Source organism: Myxocyprinus asiaticus, chromosome 46 (assembly GCF_019703515.2).
Source record: "Myxocyprinus asiaticus isolate MX2 ecotype Aquarium Trade chromosome 46, UBuf_Myxa_2, whole genome shotgun sequence".
Lineage (NCBI taxonomy): Eukaryota > Metazoa > Chordata > Actinopteri > Cypriniformes > Catostomidae > Myxocyprinus > Myxocyprinus asiaticus.
Window position 1 is genome coordinate 18,707,094 of NC_059389.1, and position 19,221 is coordinate 18,726,314.

Genomic DNA, 19,221 nt, shown 5'->3' on the forward strand with positions numbered 1-19,221 from the left:
GAATAATGGTCAACATTGCAAATGTAAGCTTTGATGCAAGATGGAGTCTGACGTTTTGAGACGTTTCCTTACAGTATGACCTCATTTTTAAATACTGCCTGACCTTTCTTCTGTTGAGATGGCGAATTCCGCTCCACCTGTCTGTCAAAGCATTTAATTCAGTGTCCGCAATGCTTTGTGTACAGCAACATCGGTAAGCAAGTTAAAAAAAGTCTTTGTACCATCAGTATCAGTATAACAAATTTAGTGCTTGCCTCCTTCTTAAATTTTTATTTTTTGGAGGTTTTCAAAAGGCATTTTGAATGCAACAAATATTAAAGGGGACATTTTACAGATAAAAAAATATATATTTCTCTTACATATACTATGGAGACATTCTCTAAATATTCACAAAATATACTGTAATTTAAGAGACATTTAAGTGGAATTGCTACGAAAGTGTAGAATACGGCCTTTTAACTCAAAGCAACAACACACCTGAAAAAATTGAATTCAGTCAGTCAATCAGTTGAAATCAGTGAAGTAAGATAATCTGGAACATTACTGTATTTTACAATGTTCTCTGGAAGCTTACCGGTCTCTCGTGAGATCTGGACGAAAGCTTCCACACCACTCTCCCCGTAATTCCCCTCGGAGGCCAGCGTGGATACGTAGTTCCAGCCCATTGCTGTCACGATGTCCAACATGGCCTGGGCCTGGTAGGAGTCAGGCGGCACGACCCGAGAGAAAAAGTCATACCGGGTGTTGTCACTCAGCTCCGGCGCTGTGGATGCATAGCTGATCTGAGGGATCTATGCAGGAGAGAAAGAGAGAAGGTAGAAAAACTGTGACAAAATAGATTTAGAGATTCCATTCGCTATTATCCAAAGACAAAACTGTCATCTGCTCTTGAGAGCCAGAGAAAAGGCTAGGGGGAAAAAAGCAGAAAAAAGCAATAATTAAAAATCACTTTTGCATATTGATTAAATCATGGTTTTTATATTGTCATAACATAATTTATATAGTTACCATGACTGTTAACTAACCATTTTTTTATTTGTTATTTTGGCTGAAATGTGGATTTACTATAGTAATATTCTAGTAACTATGAAAAGTAATTAAGTAGCCATGTTTTTTGTGTGTGTGTGTGTGTGGAAACAATGGCTTTAATACAGTATACGATATCCAAACATTAACCATGGTTTTACTATAGATTAACCATGGTAATTCATATGGTTACTACATTTTTACTACAAACAACCATAATAAGAACAAAATTATGATTTTATTGCCATAGTTTTTATTCTCCTGTATTATTACTATGGTTTTACTAGGAATATAAAGGTTAAAACATAGTTATAATAGTAAAGGCACTCAAAACTTATTACGAGGGAATGCAAACTATTGTGAGGGAACGCAAAACTTATTGCAAGGGAATGCAAAACTTATTGTGAGAGAATCCAAACTATTGCGAGGGAATCCAAACTATTGCGAGGGAATGCAAAACTTACTGTGAGGGAACGCAAACTATTGTGAGGGAACGTAAAACTTACTGAGAGGGAATGCAAACTATTATGAGGGAATAAAAATAAATCTTTAGAAAAGATGTCCATCTAAAAGTTTTAGCTCTACTCCAAAATTTAGATCTGCAAAAACGAGAGTTATTTATAAAGTTCTGCTGGAAGGTAAGAGGATAACGAAGAACCAATTAAAACAATTCAGGTGCTCCAGGTGTAGCTATACCTATGCAGCCTCCAAAACAGCTTTTGCCCAAAGCTATTGATGCAAACTACTGCCATCCAGTGAGGAGAAGGCAAAGGTGAAACAGGACCAGGTAACGAAGACAAATCAGCTCGTGTTGGGGTACAAAGGACCGCGGTGAAATCTGCCAGCAGGCGAGTTGGCTAATGTCTTCTGGTGGCGATTGACGGCCTGATTGATTTCTCCTCAGCCAAAAGGCCAGACTGTCAGCCGGAGCCTCAGATGCTCGACTCATCAGCATGCATCGCAACAGCAGGAGAGAACCAGACCGCAATACAAATGCCACTCATCGGCCAGCGGATCAGCCACCGGCACTTTTTCACCCACAGCCCTGGATTGCAAGCTTGTAAATACAAATGTCATGGATGTGTTGACATGAGTGAACATGTCTGTAAAACAGATGTGTGTGTGTGTACGTGTGTGTACGTGTGTGTGGGGAGGGGGGTTTACAAGGACAATTTTTTAGGTTACAAACTGGTAATTACAAGGGTGGTTTATGAGGAAATTTCTAGCGTCCCCATAATTCAAATCGCTTAAAAAACATACTAAACAACGTTTTTTAAAAATGTAAAAATGCAGAACATTTTTTGTGAGGGTTAGGTTTAGGGTTAGGGGATAGAATCTATAGTTCGTCCAATATAAAAATCATTATGTCTATGGAGAGTCCTCATAAGGAGAGCCGCACCAACATGTGTGTGTGTGTGTGTGTGTGTGTGTGTGTGTGTGTGTGTTTGTGTGTGTGTGTGAGTGTGTGGACAGGTTTATGTTGTTAACGAGGACTTTTTTTTTAGGTTACAAACTGGTAATTACAAGGGTATTATGCTATAAATGTGGTTTATGATGACATTTCTAGTGTCCCCATAATTCAAATCGCTTAAAAAACATACTAAATGATGTTTTATTGTAAATGTAAAAATGCAAAAAGTTTTTTTTGTGAGGGTTAGGTTTAGGGGTAGGTAATAGAATCTATAGTTTGTACAATATAAAAATAATTATGTCTATGGAGAGTCCTCAAAATGATAGCTGCACCAACATGTGTGTGTGTTTGTGTGTGTGTGTGAGAGAGAGAGAGAGAGAGAGAGAGAGAGAGCAGAGAGAGAGTGGGTGTTGGGTTATGTGTTCTTTCTAGGGTGTGTCATACAAATGCCAACACTAGACTTGGCACGCACCTTAAAAAACAAACCAGTTCATTTGATTTAGTCTCATGAGAATCATTAATAGGCTAGGTGATAATAAATAACAGGATAATGTGATTTTCTTTTCTAAATTTGGTTTCAATACAAGTTAAGCTCTATCAACAACATCTGTGACAGGTGGTCAGTTACCTCGAAAAATAAGTCGCTTGTAAAAAAAACTGTATAAAATTACTATCTGCAATTGTTAGGTTACCTTAAGAAGCTACTGTATTTGCTGATCTAACCCTTAAAAATTGTTTTGTTGGTATAGTCCAATGTATTCAGGCAGATTCAGTGATGCTAAATAATATTTCTGACTTTAATAATTTAGATGTTACTTTTACTTTATATTTTTTAGGTTAATATTTTGTTAGTGTATGAGGCAACGTTTGAACACTAAGTACATTCACATAAAAAAGTAGTCCCACCAACTTTACAGATAAATTAATACACCATATTAAACTAAATAATTAATATAAGTGCTTAAACAAAAATGTGAGCTTTATATCTCTTAAACCCTCCGGAATGCCTGGCCCTATAGACTTCCATTGTAAGTGCATCACTGAACATTTATTTTTTATTTTTTTACAAACTGAGGAGCGAGTCAAAATTAATTCTATTGTACCTGACATTATGTCACAGATGCTTCACAGAACATTACTTTAAAGGTAAATCATGAATCCATAGGGCAAAGACTGATATCACTATGAATTCAGTGACAGTAGGTCGAAAGTTTTGCTGCTTAATTCAGTCCATGCTTACCAAAATTCGAACCACTGACCCCAGTGGACAAAGCTAGAAGTGTGTTGAATGTATGGGCATGTGTGAGCTCCAGTTTCAGGGTGAAATGTCCACAGAGAGGCACCAAATGTGAGTTGTAAAGTGAGTTGTTTTTAGTTGAAAACTATGTAAAACAGGAATGGATATTTTATTAACCCTACACTCTAACCCAACCTAACTAGAAGGAAAATGCAACCTTCAAATCACTCTTGTCATTGATTATGTGAATGCTATTACTTCCTGGTTTCCATGGGACGAGAACTGGAGTCTCTGAAATTGCTTGTGCAACGTGCGAAAGCACATTTAAATTCAAGCAAAAATGCCTGATGGGTGATGCCGTTTGTTAGTAACTTGACAGAATGGTTCAGTACCAACATGTCAATTGTCTGTTCCTTACAGATAAACCATATTAATTTAAAATGTTTACATTTCACATGTCACTACATAGATTCATGTGCAAATTTCAAGCCTCAAATGCTATTTACATGTGATAACATGCAATTAACATGTGAAATTCATGTTTTTTCTATTCATCTGAGTAGTTTTAGATGGTTCCTGGCCTAACTTTTAAAATGATGCTGACTGTTTAAAACCTCAAGTCTGGCTCTGGAACACTTTGTTCATCCGTTTAAGTGAATTACAGAAATTTAAGGAGCTCAAAAGTCTCTGTTTCGTTTCAAATACCTCCTTTCTAACTGCCCTCAGTGTATGAATTTTGGTGCATAGTAAAGGTTTGACTCTCAAATTGATGCCTGCAGAACTTAATTTCACGCTCATGTTTTTCAGTTTTATAAAATATTACAGACCCACAAAAGAGATGCAAAAGAGACTACAAAAAGAGTTCTGAAAGCAGCCACAAGGGAAATCAAATTCGAGACTTTCCATCAAATAATATAAAATTGCCGATGGGGAGAAGCAAATTAACCTTCATCAGCACTGCAATAAACAATTTCTTTATACAACACTATTCAAAAATGCAAAACAGTTTCTTTTGCAACCTCCGGGGACCCACTTTATATTAGGTGTTATACTGTATATTAGGATATATTTACCTACTATGTACTTAAGCATTTGATATAATGTACTTATTATGTACTTACATGTTATTGAATTGTTCTTACATTTAAAGTACCTGCATTTAATTACATCTGCAGCAACACTGTTAAGCATAACCCCTAACCCCTAGCCCTAACCCTACTCCTAAACCTATCCGTACCTCAACCTCAGAAGCAGCAAATGTGAATCTTGTGAGACTTTTGCAGAACACATGTAGTTACACAATAAATACATTGTTTTGTATGAAACGACCTCCATGGTCGTGAACACGGGCAGAGACTGGGAAACGACCTCCATGGCTGTGAACACTGGCAGGGACTCTGGAACGACCTCCATGGTCGTAAACATGGACACAGACTTGGGAAGGACCTCCGTGGTCGTAAACATGGACAGAGACTTCGGAGTAGGAGCCCTTCTTCTCCTCTTCTTCTGGACAACTGGGAGTGTTGTTACAGAAACGGTCTAAGATACTGGTATTGGCTCTGGGACGGTTGAGGCTACTGGCATAGGTTCTGGGACAGTTGAGGCTATTGGCATTGGCTCTGGGATGGTCAAGGCTACTAGCACTGGCTCTGGGACGGTCAAGGCTACAGGCACTGGCTCTGGAATGGTCAAAGCTACTGGCACTGGCTCTGGGACAGTCGAGGCTACTGGCACGTTAACCATGGCAGGCATAGGCACTGGCTCATTAACCATGGCAGGCATGGGCACTGGTTCATTAACTGCGGCAGGCATGGGCACTGATAATTGGTGAGGATGGGTCTTCATGGCTCTACGTACCGACATCAGTGGGGGATCATTCAACTTAGAAGTGAGAGCAGTAATAAACAGGATAAGCTCCTTGGCCCCCGAAGCAGGCGGCGGTGGTTCCAGCCATAACCCATAGGGTACGGGGGGAATGTATGTTGAGGAGTTACCTTGGAGACAGAGGCCATGGAAGGCTTGGTGACAGGGGCCGTGGGAGGCTTGGAGACAGGGGCCGTGACAGGCTTAGAGACAGGGGCCGTGACAGGCTTGGAGACAGGGGCTGTGGAAGGCGTTGAGACGAGTCCGCAAATTACCGCACCTGCTCTGCGCTCGTGCTGCTCTATCCATTGAGTCGTGTTGATAAATGGTCTGGCAAAGCAAAGCAAGCAAAATGAGCTCCAAATCATAAGGTTAAGATGATGGTGCAATGACACGCCAACTCAGGAGCTTGAGATGAACCCAGATGCGGGAGTTTATTACATTGAACACAGGAAAAGCAGGTAAGCAAAGTGAGGTAAGTATTCAGGTAAGGTACAAAGTCTTTGAACACAGTCTTTGATCATACAGTGAACCAAGGCAGAAGGCACAGATCCATAAATGGTTATTTCCAAATCAACACGTGCCCTACAGGTAACTTAAACTTCAGACAGTGTCACAGGTGAGTCACTTTCATAAACAGAGGAGGAGGTTTGTATATCAAGACATAAAGTATTTTCAGAGTTCTCAAAGTCACTTATCTCGTATATCCAGAACAGATCGTTGACAATCAGGTAAGTAGTAAACAGAGCAAGAGGGAAGTTCAAGATACCTTTCAACAAGGCTAGATGCTGACAGAGTGTGAGAATGAGGTTTAAGTGCAAGTCTTAACGAGGTGATTATGAGCTGCAGGTGTGCGTGGTTAAAACTCGGGCGAGTGAGAGTGGGTGACTGGCAGTGAGGGAGAGCCCGGTGCGCTCGTGACAGACCCCCCCCCCCCCCTTAAAGGGCAACTCCTGGCACCCAAAGATGGGGGAGGGCAGGAGGACACAGGTGATGGGGAAGGATCCAGGAGGACGATCAGGAGGGATTGGCAGACAATCCGGTGGCCAGGGAGGAGTCTGTGGATGATCGGGAGACCAGGGAGGCGGCCACAGAGCAGGGACGGGGTTAAGGGGCCTGGGAGGCAGCCACAGAGCAGGGACAGGGTCAGGAAGCCTGGGAGGAGGCCACAGAGCAGGGACGGGGTCAGGAGGCCTGGGAGGTGGCCACAGAGCAGGGACAGGGTCAGGAGGCCTGGGAGACAGCCACAAAGTAGGGATGGGGTTAGGAGGCCTGGGAGGTGGCCACAGAGCAGGGACGGGGTCAGGCTGTTTGGACACAGGAAATGGAACTTCAGGGCATGAGGGCGAAGCCGAGGAAGACTCAGAGGGCAGAGCCGTGGAAGACTCAGAGGGCAGAGCCGTGGAAGGCGGAATCGTGAGAGGCTCGAGGAGCAAAGCCATGGAAGGCAGAGCCTGGGAAGGATTGAGGGACGAGGCCATGGGAGGCTCAAGGGACGAGGCCGTGGGAGGCCCGGGGCTAGGAGCTGTTAGTGACTGGGAACTGACCTCCATGGTTGTGAGCACTGGCGGCGACTGGGGAATGACCTCCATGGTAGTGAGCACTGGCAGCGACTGGGGAACGACCTCCGTGGTTGTGAGCACTGGCGGTGACTGTGGAATGACCTCCATGGTCGTGAGCACTGGCGGCGACTGGGGAACGACTTTCGTGGTCGTGAGCACGGGCAGGGACTGGGGAACGACCTCCGTGGTCGTGAACACGGGCAGAGACTGGAAAATGACCTCCATGGTCGTGAGCACAGGCAGAGACTCCGAAACGACCTCCATGGTCGTGAACACGGGCAGAGACTGGGAAACGACCTCCATGGTCGTGAGCACGGGCAGAGACTGCGAAACGACCTCCGTGGTCGTGAGCACGGGCAGCGACTGGGGAACGACCTCCGTGGTCGTGAGCACGGGCATGGACTGGGGAACGACCTCCGTGGTCGTGAACACGGGCAGAGACTGGAAAATGACCTCCATGGTCGTGAGCACGGGCAGAGACTGCGAAACGACCTCCATGGTCGTGAACACGGGCAGAGACTGGGAAACGACCTCCATGGCTGTGAACACTGGCAGGGACTCTGGAACGACCTCCATGGTCGTAAACATGGACACAGACTTGGGAAGGACCTCCGTGGTCGTAAACATGGACAGAGACTTCGGAGTAGGAGCCCTTCTTCTCCTCTTCTTCTGGACAACTGGGAGTGTTGTTACAGAAACGGTCTAAGATACTGGTATTGGCTCTGGGACGGTTGAGGCTACTGGCATAGGTTCTGGGACAGTTGAGGCTATTGGCATTGGCTCTGGGATGGTCAAGGCTACTAGCACTGGCTCTGGGACGGTCAAGGCTACAGGCACTGGCTCTGGAATGGTCAAAGCTACTGGCACTGGCTCTGGGACAGTCGAGGCTACTGGCACGTTAACCATGGCAGGCATAGGCACTGGCTCATTAACCATGGCAGGCATGGGCACTGGTTCATTAACTGCGGCAGGCATGGGCACTGATAATTGGTGAGGATGGGTCTTCATGGCTCTACGTACCGACATCAGTGGGGGATCATTCAACTTAGAAGTGAGAGCAGTAATAAACAGGATAAGCTCCTTGGCCCCCGAAGCAGGCGGCGGTGGTTCCAGCCATAACCCATAGGGTACGGGGGGAATGTATGTTGAGGAGTTACCTTGGAGACAGAGGCCATGGAAGGCTTGGTGACAGGGGCCGTGGGAGGCTTGGAGACAGGGGCCGTGACAGGCTTAGAGACAGGGGCCGTGACAGGCTTGGAGACAGGGGCTGTGGAAGGCTTGGAGACAGGGGCCGTGGAAGGCTTGGAGACAGGGGCCGTGGAAGGCTTGGAGACAGGAGGTGGCACGGGGTTCCACCATAACCCACAATGTGAGGGGAGAAAACTGGGAGAGAAGTCACCTTCTCTGTCATACATATCGATGCAGGCGAGGGGTAATGGAGGTTCAGCATAGCTAGGACATAGTTCGCAAAGGAAAGATTCTCCAATTGCGGAAGGGCTGTGGGATTATGAAAGTTCAAGCCCATTCTGTAAATGGCACAGAGGTAGGGGTCTGAGATAATGGTGGCAGAGATAAGTTGACAGAACTTGAAGATGTATTCAGAGAGAGGAAGGTCTTGTCTGAATAAATAAATAAACTGGGGAGCTCCATGACTCAGGTGAAAGTGGTGGGTGCTAAGTCCGTTTGTTGGTCAGTTCTTCTGTGATGTGTTGTATGGATGAGACGAGAGAGCGGGATCAAAGTGCAGATGTAACTGGTGCTGGAGGTGTGGCTTGTTGTGCAAGGTCGGGAGTGCGGAGGAGGGTCGCGCTGAGCCGACGCACCAGTTCCGAGAACGGATCATCATCCGTGCTGGCGGTAACCCCCACTGGATTCATTTTCCTATTAGTCTAGCCTTTCTGCAAGGACACGCCAACTCAGGAGCTTGAGATGAACCCAGATGCGGGAGTTTATTACATTGAACACAGGAAAAGCAGGTAAGCAAAGTGAGGTAAGTATTCAGGTAAGGTACAAAGTCTTTGAACACAGTCTTTGATCATACAGTGAACCAAGGCAGAAGGCACAGATCCATAAATGGTTATTTCCAAATCAACACATGCCCAAACAGGTAACTTAAACTTCAGACAAGGTCACTTTCATAAACAGAAGAGCAGGTTTGTATATCAAGACAAAGTATTTTCAGAGTTCTCAAAGTCACGTTTCCAGTAAATTCAGGGAGGTTCGTTGTCTAACAGGCAAATTTCAAACAAGTGAGTATATATGCAGTAAACTTAGGTTTCACAAAGTCACTTATCTTGCACGTCAGGAGCAGATCGTTGACAAACAGGTAAGGTTAACACAGGTGAGTAGGTATGCCATATTCTCAGAATTCTCAGTCACTTATCTCATATATCCAGAACAGATCATTGACAATCAGGTAAGTAGTAAACAGAAAAGCAGTTTTCCACTGCAGCAGAGCAAGAGGGAAGTCCAAGGTACCTTTCAACAAGGCTAGAGGCTGACAAATTGTGAGAGTGAGGTTTAAGTGCAAGTCTTAACGAGGTGATGATGAGCTGCAGATGTGCGTGATTAAAACTCGAGCGAGTGAGAGCGTGTGACTGACGGTCAGGGAGAGCCCGGTGCGCTCGTGACAGATAGGGGAAGGCTCATTAATATTCACTAGAAAGTACTAACTGATTACGCTAACTGAGACGTTTCGATCACCTGTCATCCTACGTTTCAGAAATTAGCTCACGGGCCACATGAAATGAAGTGAGTTTGACACGTGTGTTATGTGGTGACATCACTGTGAGTACGTGCGTGTATTCGTGTGTGTATGTGGTGGGTCTCTTTCTGTGTACAAAGTGCACAGCTGACTGGGGCTGGAAAGCATTATGTTGCATCAAGAATATTAAATTAACTATGTTAAATCGCAACTGCAGCGTTCATTATTCTGTGACGGAGCTGCGCCGTGGCAAAATGCATTAGGGGAAACACTGCTTTTTGGACCTTCAAAGTTCTGGCCACCTTTCGCTTGCATTGTATGGACCAACAGAGTTGAGATATTCTTCTAAAAATCTTCAGTTGTGTTCAGCAGAAGGAAGAAAGTCATACACATCTGGGATGGCATGAGGGTGAGTAAATGACGAGAGAATTTTCATTTTTGGGTGAACTATCCCTTTAAGCAATTGAAACACTTGATTGCAGCATCATCTACAATTGGCGGCTTCAGATGACTGTCTGTGATTTTGCATTTGCAAGATCTCAGTGAGAATGATGGACAAATCATACTGTACATTAATTCCAGATTCTATTATGGTCATCAGACTTCTATCTAGGAGGTAGGGAATGCAATTGAAAGTGAGAAAGTCTTGGATTTCAAAGATTTCTCAAGGGATGCACCACGTGGTTTGTACTTCATATTTTGCCCACAAATTGCACTGGTACTCCAACTGCACACATAGCCTACTACACACAGACGTTACCCTATCTTTCAGATACCTACAACAGTTTGCTATTTTATTTTTTATTTTTATTACACTGTATTGCCTGCACAGTTTTACAGTCGAGCAAGCTGAGGCAACAAATAAACATCTTCTCTCTCTCTCAAATATCAATGGGAAGTCCAATTAATTTTAGTGATTCAGTTTGTTCATTTAATGCTTTATTTGAGTCCAATAATTTTTGTATCACTGTTAATATTTAGTTAAATGTTGAATTTCATCCCTATATATTGAGCTATATAGATTTGTAGTTGTCCTTGTGTTATTAGCTCTTTTTAATAAAAATGTAACCTGTTTGGGCTTAAATCTATCATCATAAAATCATCATAGTTTTTGTCCTATATATTAATACTGCTCTGATTTTAATAATAAATTATATTACCTTTGTTATAGCTTGTAGTGTACCCTTACAAAAATCGAGAGTTCTTTTCATTTTAATATGCAAATGAGTTTACAGCAAACTCTTCATTGTTGCCAAAGGTTTGCAATAAAAGTGTTTGCCAGTAGCAGAAATTGTACATTGTTGTAAAAGGTTTGCTGCAGGTTCACCACTACCGGCTGAAGAGCTACAAACTTCTACGCAATAATTTGTGGCATATCGCAACCTCATTCTCATGTGAAAATAATGAGTGCATTATCTGCATGTTCTGGCAAACATGTGCGTTTGCCAGAACATGCAGATAATGCACTCATTATTTTCAGATTTTTTGTAAGGGTAGCTAATTACTTTTATAGGAGGCTAGCTTGACTGTAGCCTAACTTGCTTAGCTACCTTAGCTTGTGAAGCTAAAGTTTCAAAATAACTAACACTGCAGAGACCTGGCTACATGCTCAAGCTTGTTTTGTACCAACAAAAATGAATACTGTAAAATACTAAAGCCTCGTATCTGAATATTTAAGCTTTTGTTTACCTGTTATCTCTTTTATCTCATCAAAACAGAGCATACCGTTTTCTGTGTTTGCCTCCATAATGGAGCTGTCATATCTAGAAAAGCCTTGGCTGCTGATAGATGACATTCACACAATACTAATTAACCTCTCTAAAGACCTTTATTTAAAACACTCTCTCCAACAGAAGTGGACACAAATTGCTGCAGAGTGAGAGACGCTTAATCACTCACTCTTTTACTTTCCTGCCTTGCCCTTTTTTTGAAACATACAAATGCGCACACTAATTATGTATTCACAGTCCTCGAGGGAGGTTTCATATGCTGAAGAGCTACATGTCTCCAGGAAAATACTGTCCTATTTGCCATTGTCCCAAGGGTCAGGGTTTAGCCGGTTAGCTTTCGCAGTTAGCCTATGCTGGCAGATTGCCATAATTACATCATTCTGAAAAAAGCATTTCTCCATTGATTAATATTCGTTTTAGTTCAAAATTAATCTTAACACTGAACACAAAACTAAACTAAAACTAACAACAGAGTGAAAGCAAATGAACACTAAACTGCTACAATAGTTTTGACTAATTCAAAATTATCCACAGTGTTCCTGTACAACTACTTGGCAGAGCCATGACGATTCTGAATGCTGGACTGATTTCTGATTCCGGTCTCCATAAGAAACAATGTAAATGAGCGATCCAGACAGAGAACAACAACAGGTGTCAGTGGAGTAAACATCTGTTCAGGCTCAACTTGTGCAGTTGTTGGCATAACAACTCGTAGTGGTTAATAATATCAATGAAACTAAACTCAGGCCATCACTTCATGTTATCTACCCACTCCTTAAACTTTGATGGGTGAGACAATGTCAAGTATTGGCACTATGTTTGTTTTTGTTTTTTTGCCAATTTTAGAGGAACAATTCCGTGTTCAGGAGATAGGTAGATAATAACCCATGTTGCATACTTCTGGTGTTGCATGTTCCAGCTGAGCAACTGCCAATGTGATGAATAGGAATGCTAACGGATATCCCTCTCCAGGTGGTATGACCTCCTTGTGCTAGCCTGACACAACTTCCTGTGCCACTGCTGATTCAGACCTATGGGAGGTATTACTGCTTCATCTTTAACAGGATACAATTAATTAGATCAGATGTGGCTGCTAAGCTGTATGTAAATATGCATCAGGTTCATGATCTTAATCCCATGGGTGCCAGAGAGAAGGTTTGGTATACTGAGATGATATTTATGTAGCAATCCTGATGTTCCCTATCTGTCACTCACTCGACGTTGTGTCGATGTAGTGACACTAGGGGTCACTCTTGGGAGCCCGAGACACCTCTGGTCTTTGATAAAAGGCCAATGAAAATTGGTGAGTGGTATTTGCATGCCACTCCCCCGGATATACGGGTATAAAAGGAGCTGGTATGCAACCACTCATTCAGATTTTCTCTTCGGAGCCGAACGGTCATGCTCACTGAGCTGAATACTACTGTTCATTCACCTCTGCTGGATCTGACGGCGCATTTCAGTGGCTTCTCCCCCCTCTGCACTGGTGCACTGCAGAAAATGCCCCTGGCCGCTTCGGCAGAAATAAAAGAGTATATTTCTCTAAAAGAGCATATTTCTCTAAAAGAGCGGCACACACGGAGCGTCTTTTTAAAGACGCGTCTTTTTAAAGATGCTTTTCCGATTGTGTGTTATTCCTGGTTGCGCTCGTTATCTCTCGCCTTCTGACGTCATGATCACTGTCTTTCGTGTCTGGGCACTGCTCACGCTGAGACAGCGTTTGTGGATGGTCATGTTCTCATTGCGAGAATATGTCCATGGCAACGTTGCGGTCGCGGCTCGCCTTCGTAAGAAAGCAAGCCACCCCAGAGGCTCCCGCCTCGGTCCTTTTACCCACGGGTATGAGGCCAGCGCGGCTAGCACTGGGGGCGATTTGGGGACCCCAATGGGACCACCTCCACCGGGTATCCCCCCATGGACCTCTCATCCCCAGCACGCTCATCTGCCCAGATCGGGCTTCCAGATGAGTCCGCCGGCTCGTCTCACGGCGAGTTCGACCTCTTATTCAGAGCCCGCAAAAGTGATGAGCTCTCGAGCGCAGCATCGGAGAGTGGGCTCATCCAGTCGGAAGCCTCAGCTGGGCTCTTCCCTTCAGGGTCGATTGCCCAGTCACAGGCTGACGCGGAGATGACGACATGCTTTCCCGGGCAGCCGCGAGCGTCGGCTAGAGTGGAACTCACTGCTCTTCCCTGAACCCTCGTGGCTCGGTGATTGGTTCCTGGGCTCGCGGCACCGCTCAAAGCCACGCCCCACCCCCGTTCCTTTCTTCCCGGAAGTGCATGAAGAGCTGACAAGGTCGCAGGAGTCACTTTTTACTGCACGGACCCGATCTTTTCAGCTCCCCCGCCATCACTACCCTCGATGGTGGGGCGGCCAAGGGCTATTCGGCAATCCCCCAGTGGATAATGGTGCTCGCGGTGCACCTATGCCTGCAGAGTGCTGCCACTTGGCGCGGGTGCCCAAAGCTCCCGTCCAAGGCCTGTAGGTTTACGTCGTCTCTGACGGCCAAGGCCTATGGTGCTGCTGGACAAGCCGCCTCCACCCTGCACGCCATGGCTCTCCTGCAAGTCTGCCAAGGCGCTAAAGGAACTGCACGAGGGTAGTTCCGCCCCGGAATTGATGCAGGAACTGCGCTCGGCAACCGACCTCGCTCTCCGAGCGACGGAGGTCACGGCGCGGTCTCTTGGGCGGATGATGGCCACACTAGTGGTCCAGGAACGCCACCTTTGGCTCAACCTGGTCGAGATGGGTGAGGCCGACAAGACACGATTCCTTGCTGCCCCCATTTCCCAGGCGGGCCTATTCGGCGACACCATCGAGGACTTTACCCAGCAGTTTTCGATGGTAGAGCAGTAGATGGATGCTAGCCGGCATATCCTGCCCCGGCACGGCTCAAGATCCCGCACCCCATCTACTCATCGCCAAGGGCATCCGCCCCTTCGGCCCGGCCCCAGCGTGGAGCCCACCGCAGGAAGCAGACACCACCCGTCTCACGGCCGCCCAGAACCCGTGAAAGGCTTCAAAGCGCCCTTGAGACGGGCGACCCAGGGACAACGAAACCCGCTGCTCTGGAGCTGGTAAGCAGATCTCCGTCTTTTTTATTACCTTTTGCATTTAATTGTGCTGCATGCCCAAGTGGCTGCAGTACTCAAGAGCTCAGCAAGAGCAGTTTCCTTGTTCCCTGGGTCACGTGTCCGGTGTGCACCGCCGTCATCACGGCCACCGTCCACCACTCTATTTGGCAGGTTTGGCGCTCCAGCGGCGGTCTCCCGCCCCTGAGCGCCCAGCTGTGGCACAATCCGCCCCCGATGTGACAGTCTCCACGGGTCACGAGGACAGGCCTCTTCCTCCCCCGTCCCAGGCTGTTCCAGGGGTGGTCACAAGGAGCCAGGTAAGTGCTTCGATGTCCTTAGACTCAGCACGGCCATGACATGGTGTGGCACCTCGAGCTCCGCCCTGCCGCGAGGCCCCACCTGCCGGTACGTACGATGATGTTGTCCCTTTGGTCCCCCTTGCGTGAAACTTGGACGCATGGCTTGCGCTTTCCAATCCGTCGCGAGGGCTGGTCCGGACCGTCCGACTCGACTGCGCGATTCACTTTGCCGGGCATCCGCCCAGGTTCAGCGGTGTCCATTTCTCCTTGGTGAAAGAAGAAAACGCTGCTACCTTGCGCAGTGATCGCTACCATCCTACAGAAGGGCGCGATAGAACCTGTCCCTCCAGCCGAGATGAAGAAGGGGTTTTTCAGCCCCTACTTCATCGTACCGAAAAAAGGCGGTGGGTTGCGGCCAATCTTGGACCTGTGAGTTCTGAACTAGGCTTTACACAGACTCCCGTTTAAGATGCTGACGCAAAAACGCATTCTGGCGAGCGTCTGGCATCAAGATTGGTTCGCGGCGGTAGACCTGAAAGATGCGTACTTCCATGTCTCGATCCTTCCTCAACACAGACCCGAGAGTCAGGCATATCAGTACAAAGTCCTCACTTTCGGCCTGTCCCTGTCTCCTCGCTTCTTACGAAGGTCGCAGAGGCTGCCCTTGCCCCGTTAAGGGAGGTGGGCATTCGCGTTCTCAACTATCTTGACAACTGGCTAATCCTAGCTCATTCTCGAGATATGTTGTGCACACACAGGGACCTGGTGCTCTCACACCTCAGCCGACTAGGGCTTCGGGTCAACTAGGAAAAGAGCAAGCTCCTCCCAGTTCAGAGCATCTCTTTTCTCGGTTTGGAGTTGGACTCAGTCTCCTTGACGGTGCACCTTATGAACGAGCGCGCCCAGTTGGTGCTGGCCTGTTTGAAGGCGTTCAAACAGAAAACAGCGGTTCCACTGAAACTTTTTCAGAGGCTCCTGGGGCATATGGCATCCTCGGCAGTGGCCACCCCGCTCGGGTTGATGCATATGAGGCCGCTTCAGCACTGGCTCCAGACTCGAGTCCCGAGATGGGCATGACGCCACGGAACACATCGCGTGGTCATCACGCCAGTCTGTCACCGTCTTTTCAGCCCTTGGACCGACCTCTCATTTCTACGGGCAGGTATTCCTCTAGAACTGGTCTCCAGTTGGGCGCTGGGGCACTGTTTGCAACGGGCACGCAGCCGCCGGCCTCTGGACGGGTCCGCAACTGCATTGGCACATCAACTGCCTCGAGTTGTTGGCAATTCTGCTCGCCCTGCGGAGGTTTCGGCCGTTGATCCAGGGCAAGCACGTGTTGGTTCAGACAGACAACACGACAACGGCAGCATATGTCAACTGCCAAGGCGATTTGCGTTCTCGTTGTATGTCACAACTCACCCGCCGTCTCCTCCTCTGGAGTAAGCAGCACTTCAAGTCGCTGCAAGCCACTCATGTCTGGCCCCTGGACGGGACGCGGAAGACCTAAGCGGTCTACCATCTGCGGTGGTGGACACGATCACTCAGGCTAGGGCCCCCTCTATGAGGCACCTGTATGCCTTAAGTGGTGTCCTGTCGGGAAGACCCCCAGAGATGCGCAGTCAGGCCAGTGCTTTCCTTCCTGCAGGAGAGGTTGGAAGGGAGGCTGTCCCCTTCCACCTTGAAGGTGTACATTGCCGCCATAGCAGCACACCACGACGCAGTTGACGGTAAGTCCTCAGGGAAGCACGACCTGATCATCAGGTTCCTAAGAGGCGCCAGGAGGCTGAATCCCTCCAGACCGCGCCTCGTTCCCTCATCGGACCTCTGTAGTTCTTCAGGGTCTACAGAGAGCCCCCTTTGAGCCTTTGCAGTCAGCCGAGCGTAAGGCACTCTCCTTGAAGACTGCCCTCCTGACTGCGCTCACTTCCATCAAGAGGGTAGGTGACCTGCAAGCGTTCTCTGTCAGCGAAACGTGCCTGGAGTTCGGTCCAGGTTACTCTCACATGATCCTGAGACCCTGACCGGGCTATGTGCCCAAGGTTCCCACCACCCCTTTAGGGACCAGGTGGTGAACTTGCAAGCGCTGCCCCAGGAGGAGGCAGACCCAGCCCTGTCGTCGCTGTGTCCGGTGCGCGCTTTACGCACCTATTTGGATCGCAAGCAGAACTTTAGAATCTCTGAGCAGCTCCTTGTCTGCATTGGTGCACAGCGGAAAGGAAGCGCTGTCTCCAAGCAGAGGATCACCCACTGGCTCACTGACGCCATAACTATGGCATATGTCACCTAGGACATGCCGCCCCCGGTAGGGCTACCAGCCCATTCTACCAGGGGTGTAGCGGTTCCCTGGGCCCTGGCCAGGGGTGCTTCTCTAACAGACATTTGCAGAGCAGCAGGCTGGGCAACACCCAACACCTGTGCAAGGTTCTACAACCTCCGGGTGGAACCGGTTTCATCCCAGGTAGTGGCACGCAACACAAGCGGATAAGCCTGGGATAGCTGACCGGGTGTATCACTTGCACATAGCGCCTTCCACCTCCCTTGGAGCTGAAGACATGCGCCATTAATTCCCAGTAGTAATCACAAACTTTGTTCCCTGGTTGACTTTCTTCGAGCCTTGTGGCAGTCGAGTTTTCAGAGAGACTCGCTGCCGGTCCAGTACATGCGCTAAGAGCCCTGTTCTGGGGTAGGTGATCCGCATGTGGCAGTTCCCTGTAAGGCTAACCCCATGCGATATATATCTTCCGCTAGTTCATTTCCCTGCTGGCAAACTGCGTCTTCCTTGGGCAGAGCCCCTCTGCCCCAGTCTCCATGTTTGTAGTAACTCCTCTCCCATTGGGCAGGATCTACCTTGAAGGCTCTCCACATAGTTGGAAAGACTGTGTGACGTATTCTTCCACTTAAACACCCCCCCCCCTCTTTGGGCAAGGTGTGGTCTCCACAGTGTCTTCCCCTTGGGAGGGACACCCCCGACTAGACCTGGCGGCCCAGTCCGATAATCCCCCTTCTTTTTTAGGGAGTGGAAAAAGGGAAGGGGAAAAGAGGCCACGACTGGGTTAAGCCTGTCTCTATCTTTGGGTAGTCGGCTTGTCCCCAATAAGGGCCGTTCGACACTCATAACTATGTTGGGGAGGTTACGTGTCGACCTGGTGCGCTGGCTATGAGGCACAGAGCAGTCTGCCCACCACACACCGCCAGTTCACGTAACACAGTTCAGCCAGTTGTGGCATTTCGTATAGGGACCCCTAGTGTCACTACATCGACACAACGTCGAGTGAGTGACAGATAGGGAACGTCATGGCTACTGGTGTAACCTCCATTCCCTGATGGAGGGAACGAGACGTTGTGTCCCTCCTGCCACAACGCTGAACTACCTGCTGAAATGGCCGGACCTTATATCGGCTCCTCAGCATAAAACCTGAATGAGTGGTTGCATACCAGCTCCTTTTATATCTGGGGGAGTGGCATGCAAATATCACTCGCCAATTTTCATTGGCCTTTTATCAAAGACCAGAGGTGTCTCGGGCTCCCAAGAGTGACCCCTAGTGTCACTACATAGACACAAAGTCTCGTTCCCTCCATCAGGGAACGGAGGTTACACCAGTAACCATGACGTATTTTTCAGTTCGGCTTTAAGCAGTACTTTTATTGTATGATCTAAGGTATCTAGAGGAAGGTGAGTAAATGTCAGTTCTTTGTTTGACAGACAGATGTCAACCTACTCACTTTCGCCTGCCATCTTATGTAATGATGACCAAACTGTTTTCAAAAGATTTCTGCATTCTGATGTTAGACTACCTAATTGGTCACAAGATGACATTCAAAACCAAGCTTGAAGCAGTGACATAGCAGCTGTGTTCTGCTGTTTTAAAGTAGTCCTGGAAAGCTCCTACTTACGAGAAGTCCTGGGATTTTGGTATTACAATGTGATGTGTGTGTTCAGGCAATTTTGGTCAGATAATATGTATGCTTTGGGCAATTTCAATTTTGGGCATTATGGGTTTACATCATGCAATGGTAAGATTGTGTATACAATTTATTCTATTTAATAATTCATTTCATATTAAATTAATAAACATATTATTATTAAATTATATTTACTCTTTAAGCTCGGATTGGCCAGCCGAGAAACAAAATACAATATTAATAACTACAGTCTTGACCAACACAAAATAGGCATCGTTTTAACGCTTAGAAGCTGTACTTTACAATGCATGTAAGCATTATGACCAAAACTGAACAAGTGCTTTGAAATTTGTAGACAAATCAGAAGTGTTCCCTTCTGATAATTTATTAATCATTTTGCACAGTACATATT

At 46.9% G+C, this 19,221-nt stretch overlaps 1 protein-coding gene across 1 annotated transcript in view; it reads right to left on the reverse strand.

Annotated features, from left to right (window-relative positions):
• grm8b (glutamate receptor, metabotropic 8b) overlaps positions 1 to 19,221 on the reverse strand; it is a 254,050-nt gene that overhangs the window by 175,465 nt on the left and 59,364 nt on the right. Inside the window, exon 3 of the mRNA XM_051690429.1 lies at positions 575 to 791. Coding sequence (XP_051546389.1) covers positions 575 to 791 — 217 coding nt within the window. The remainder of the gene's footprint in view (positions 1 to 574; positions 792 to 19,221) is intronic.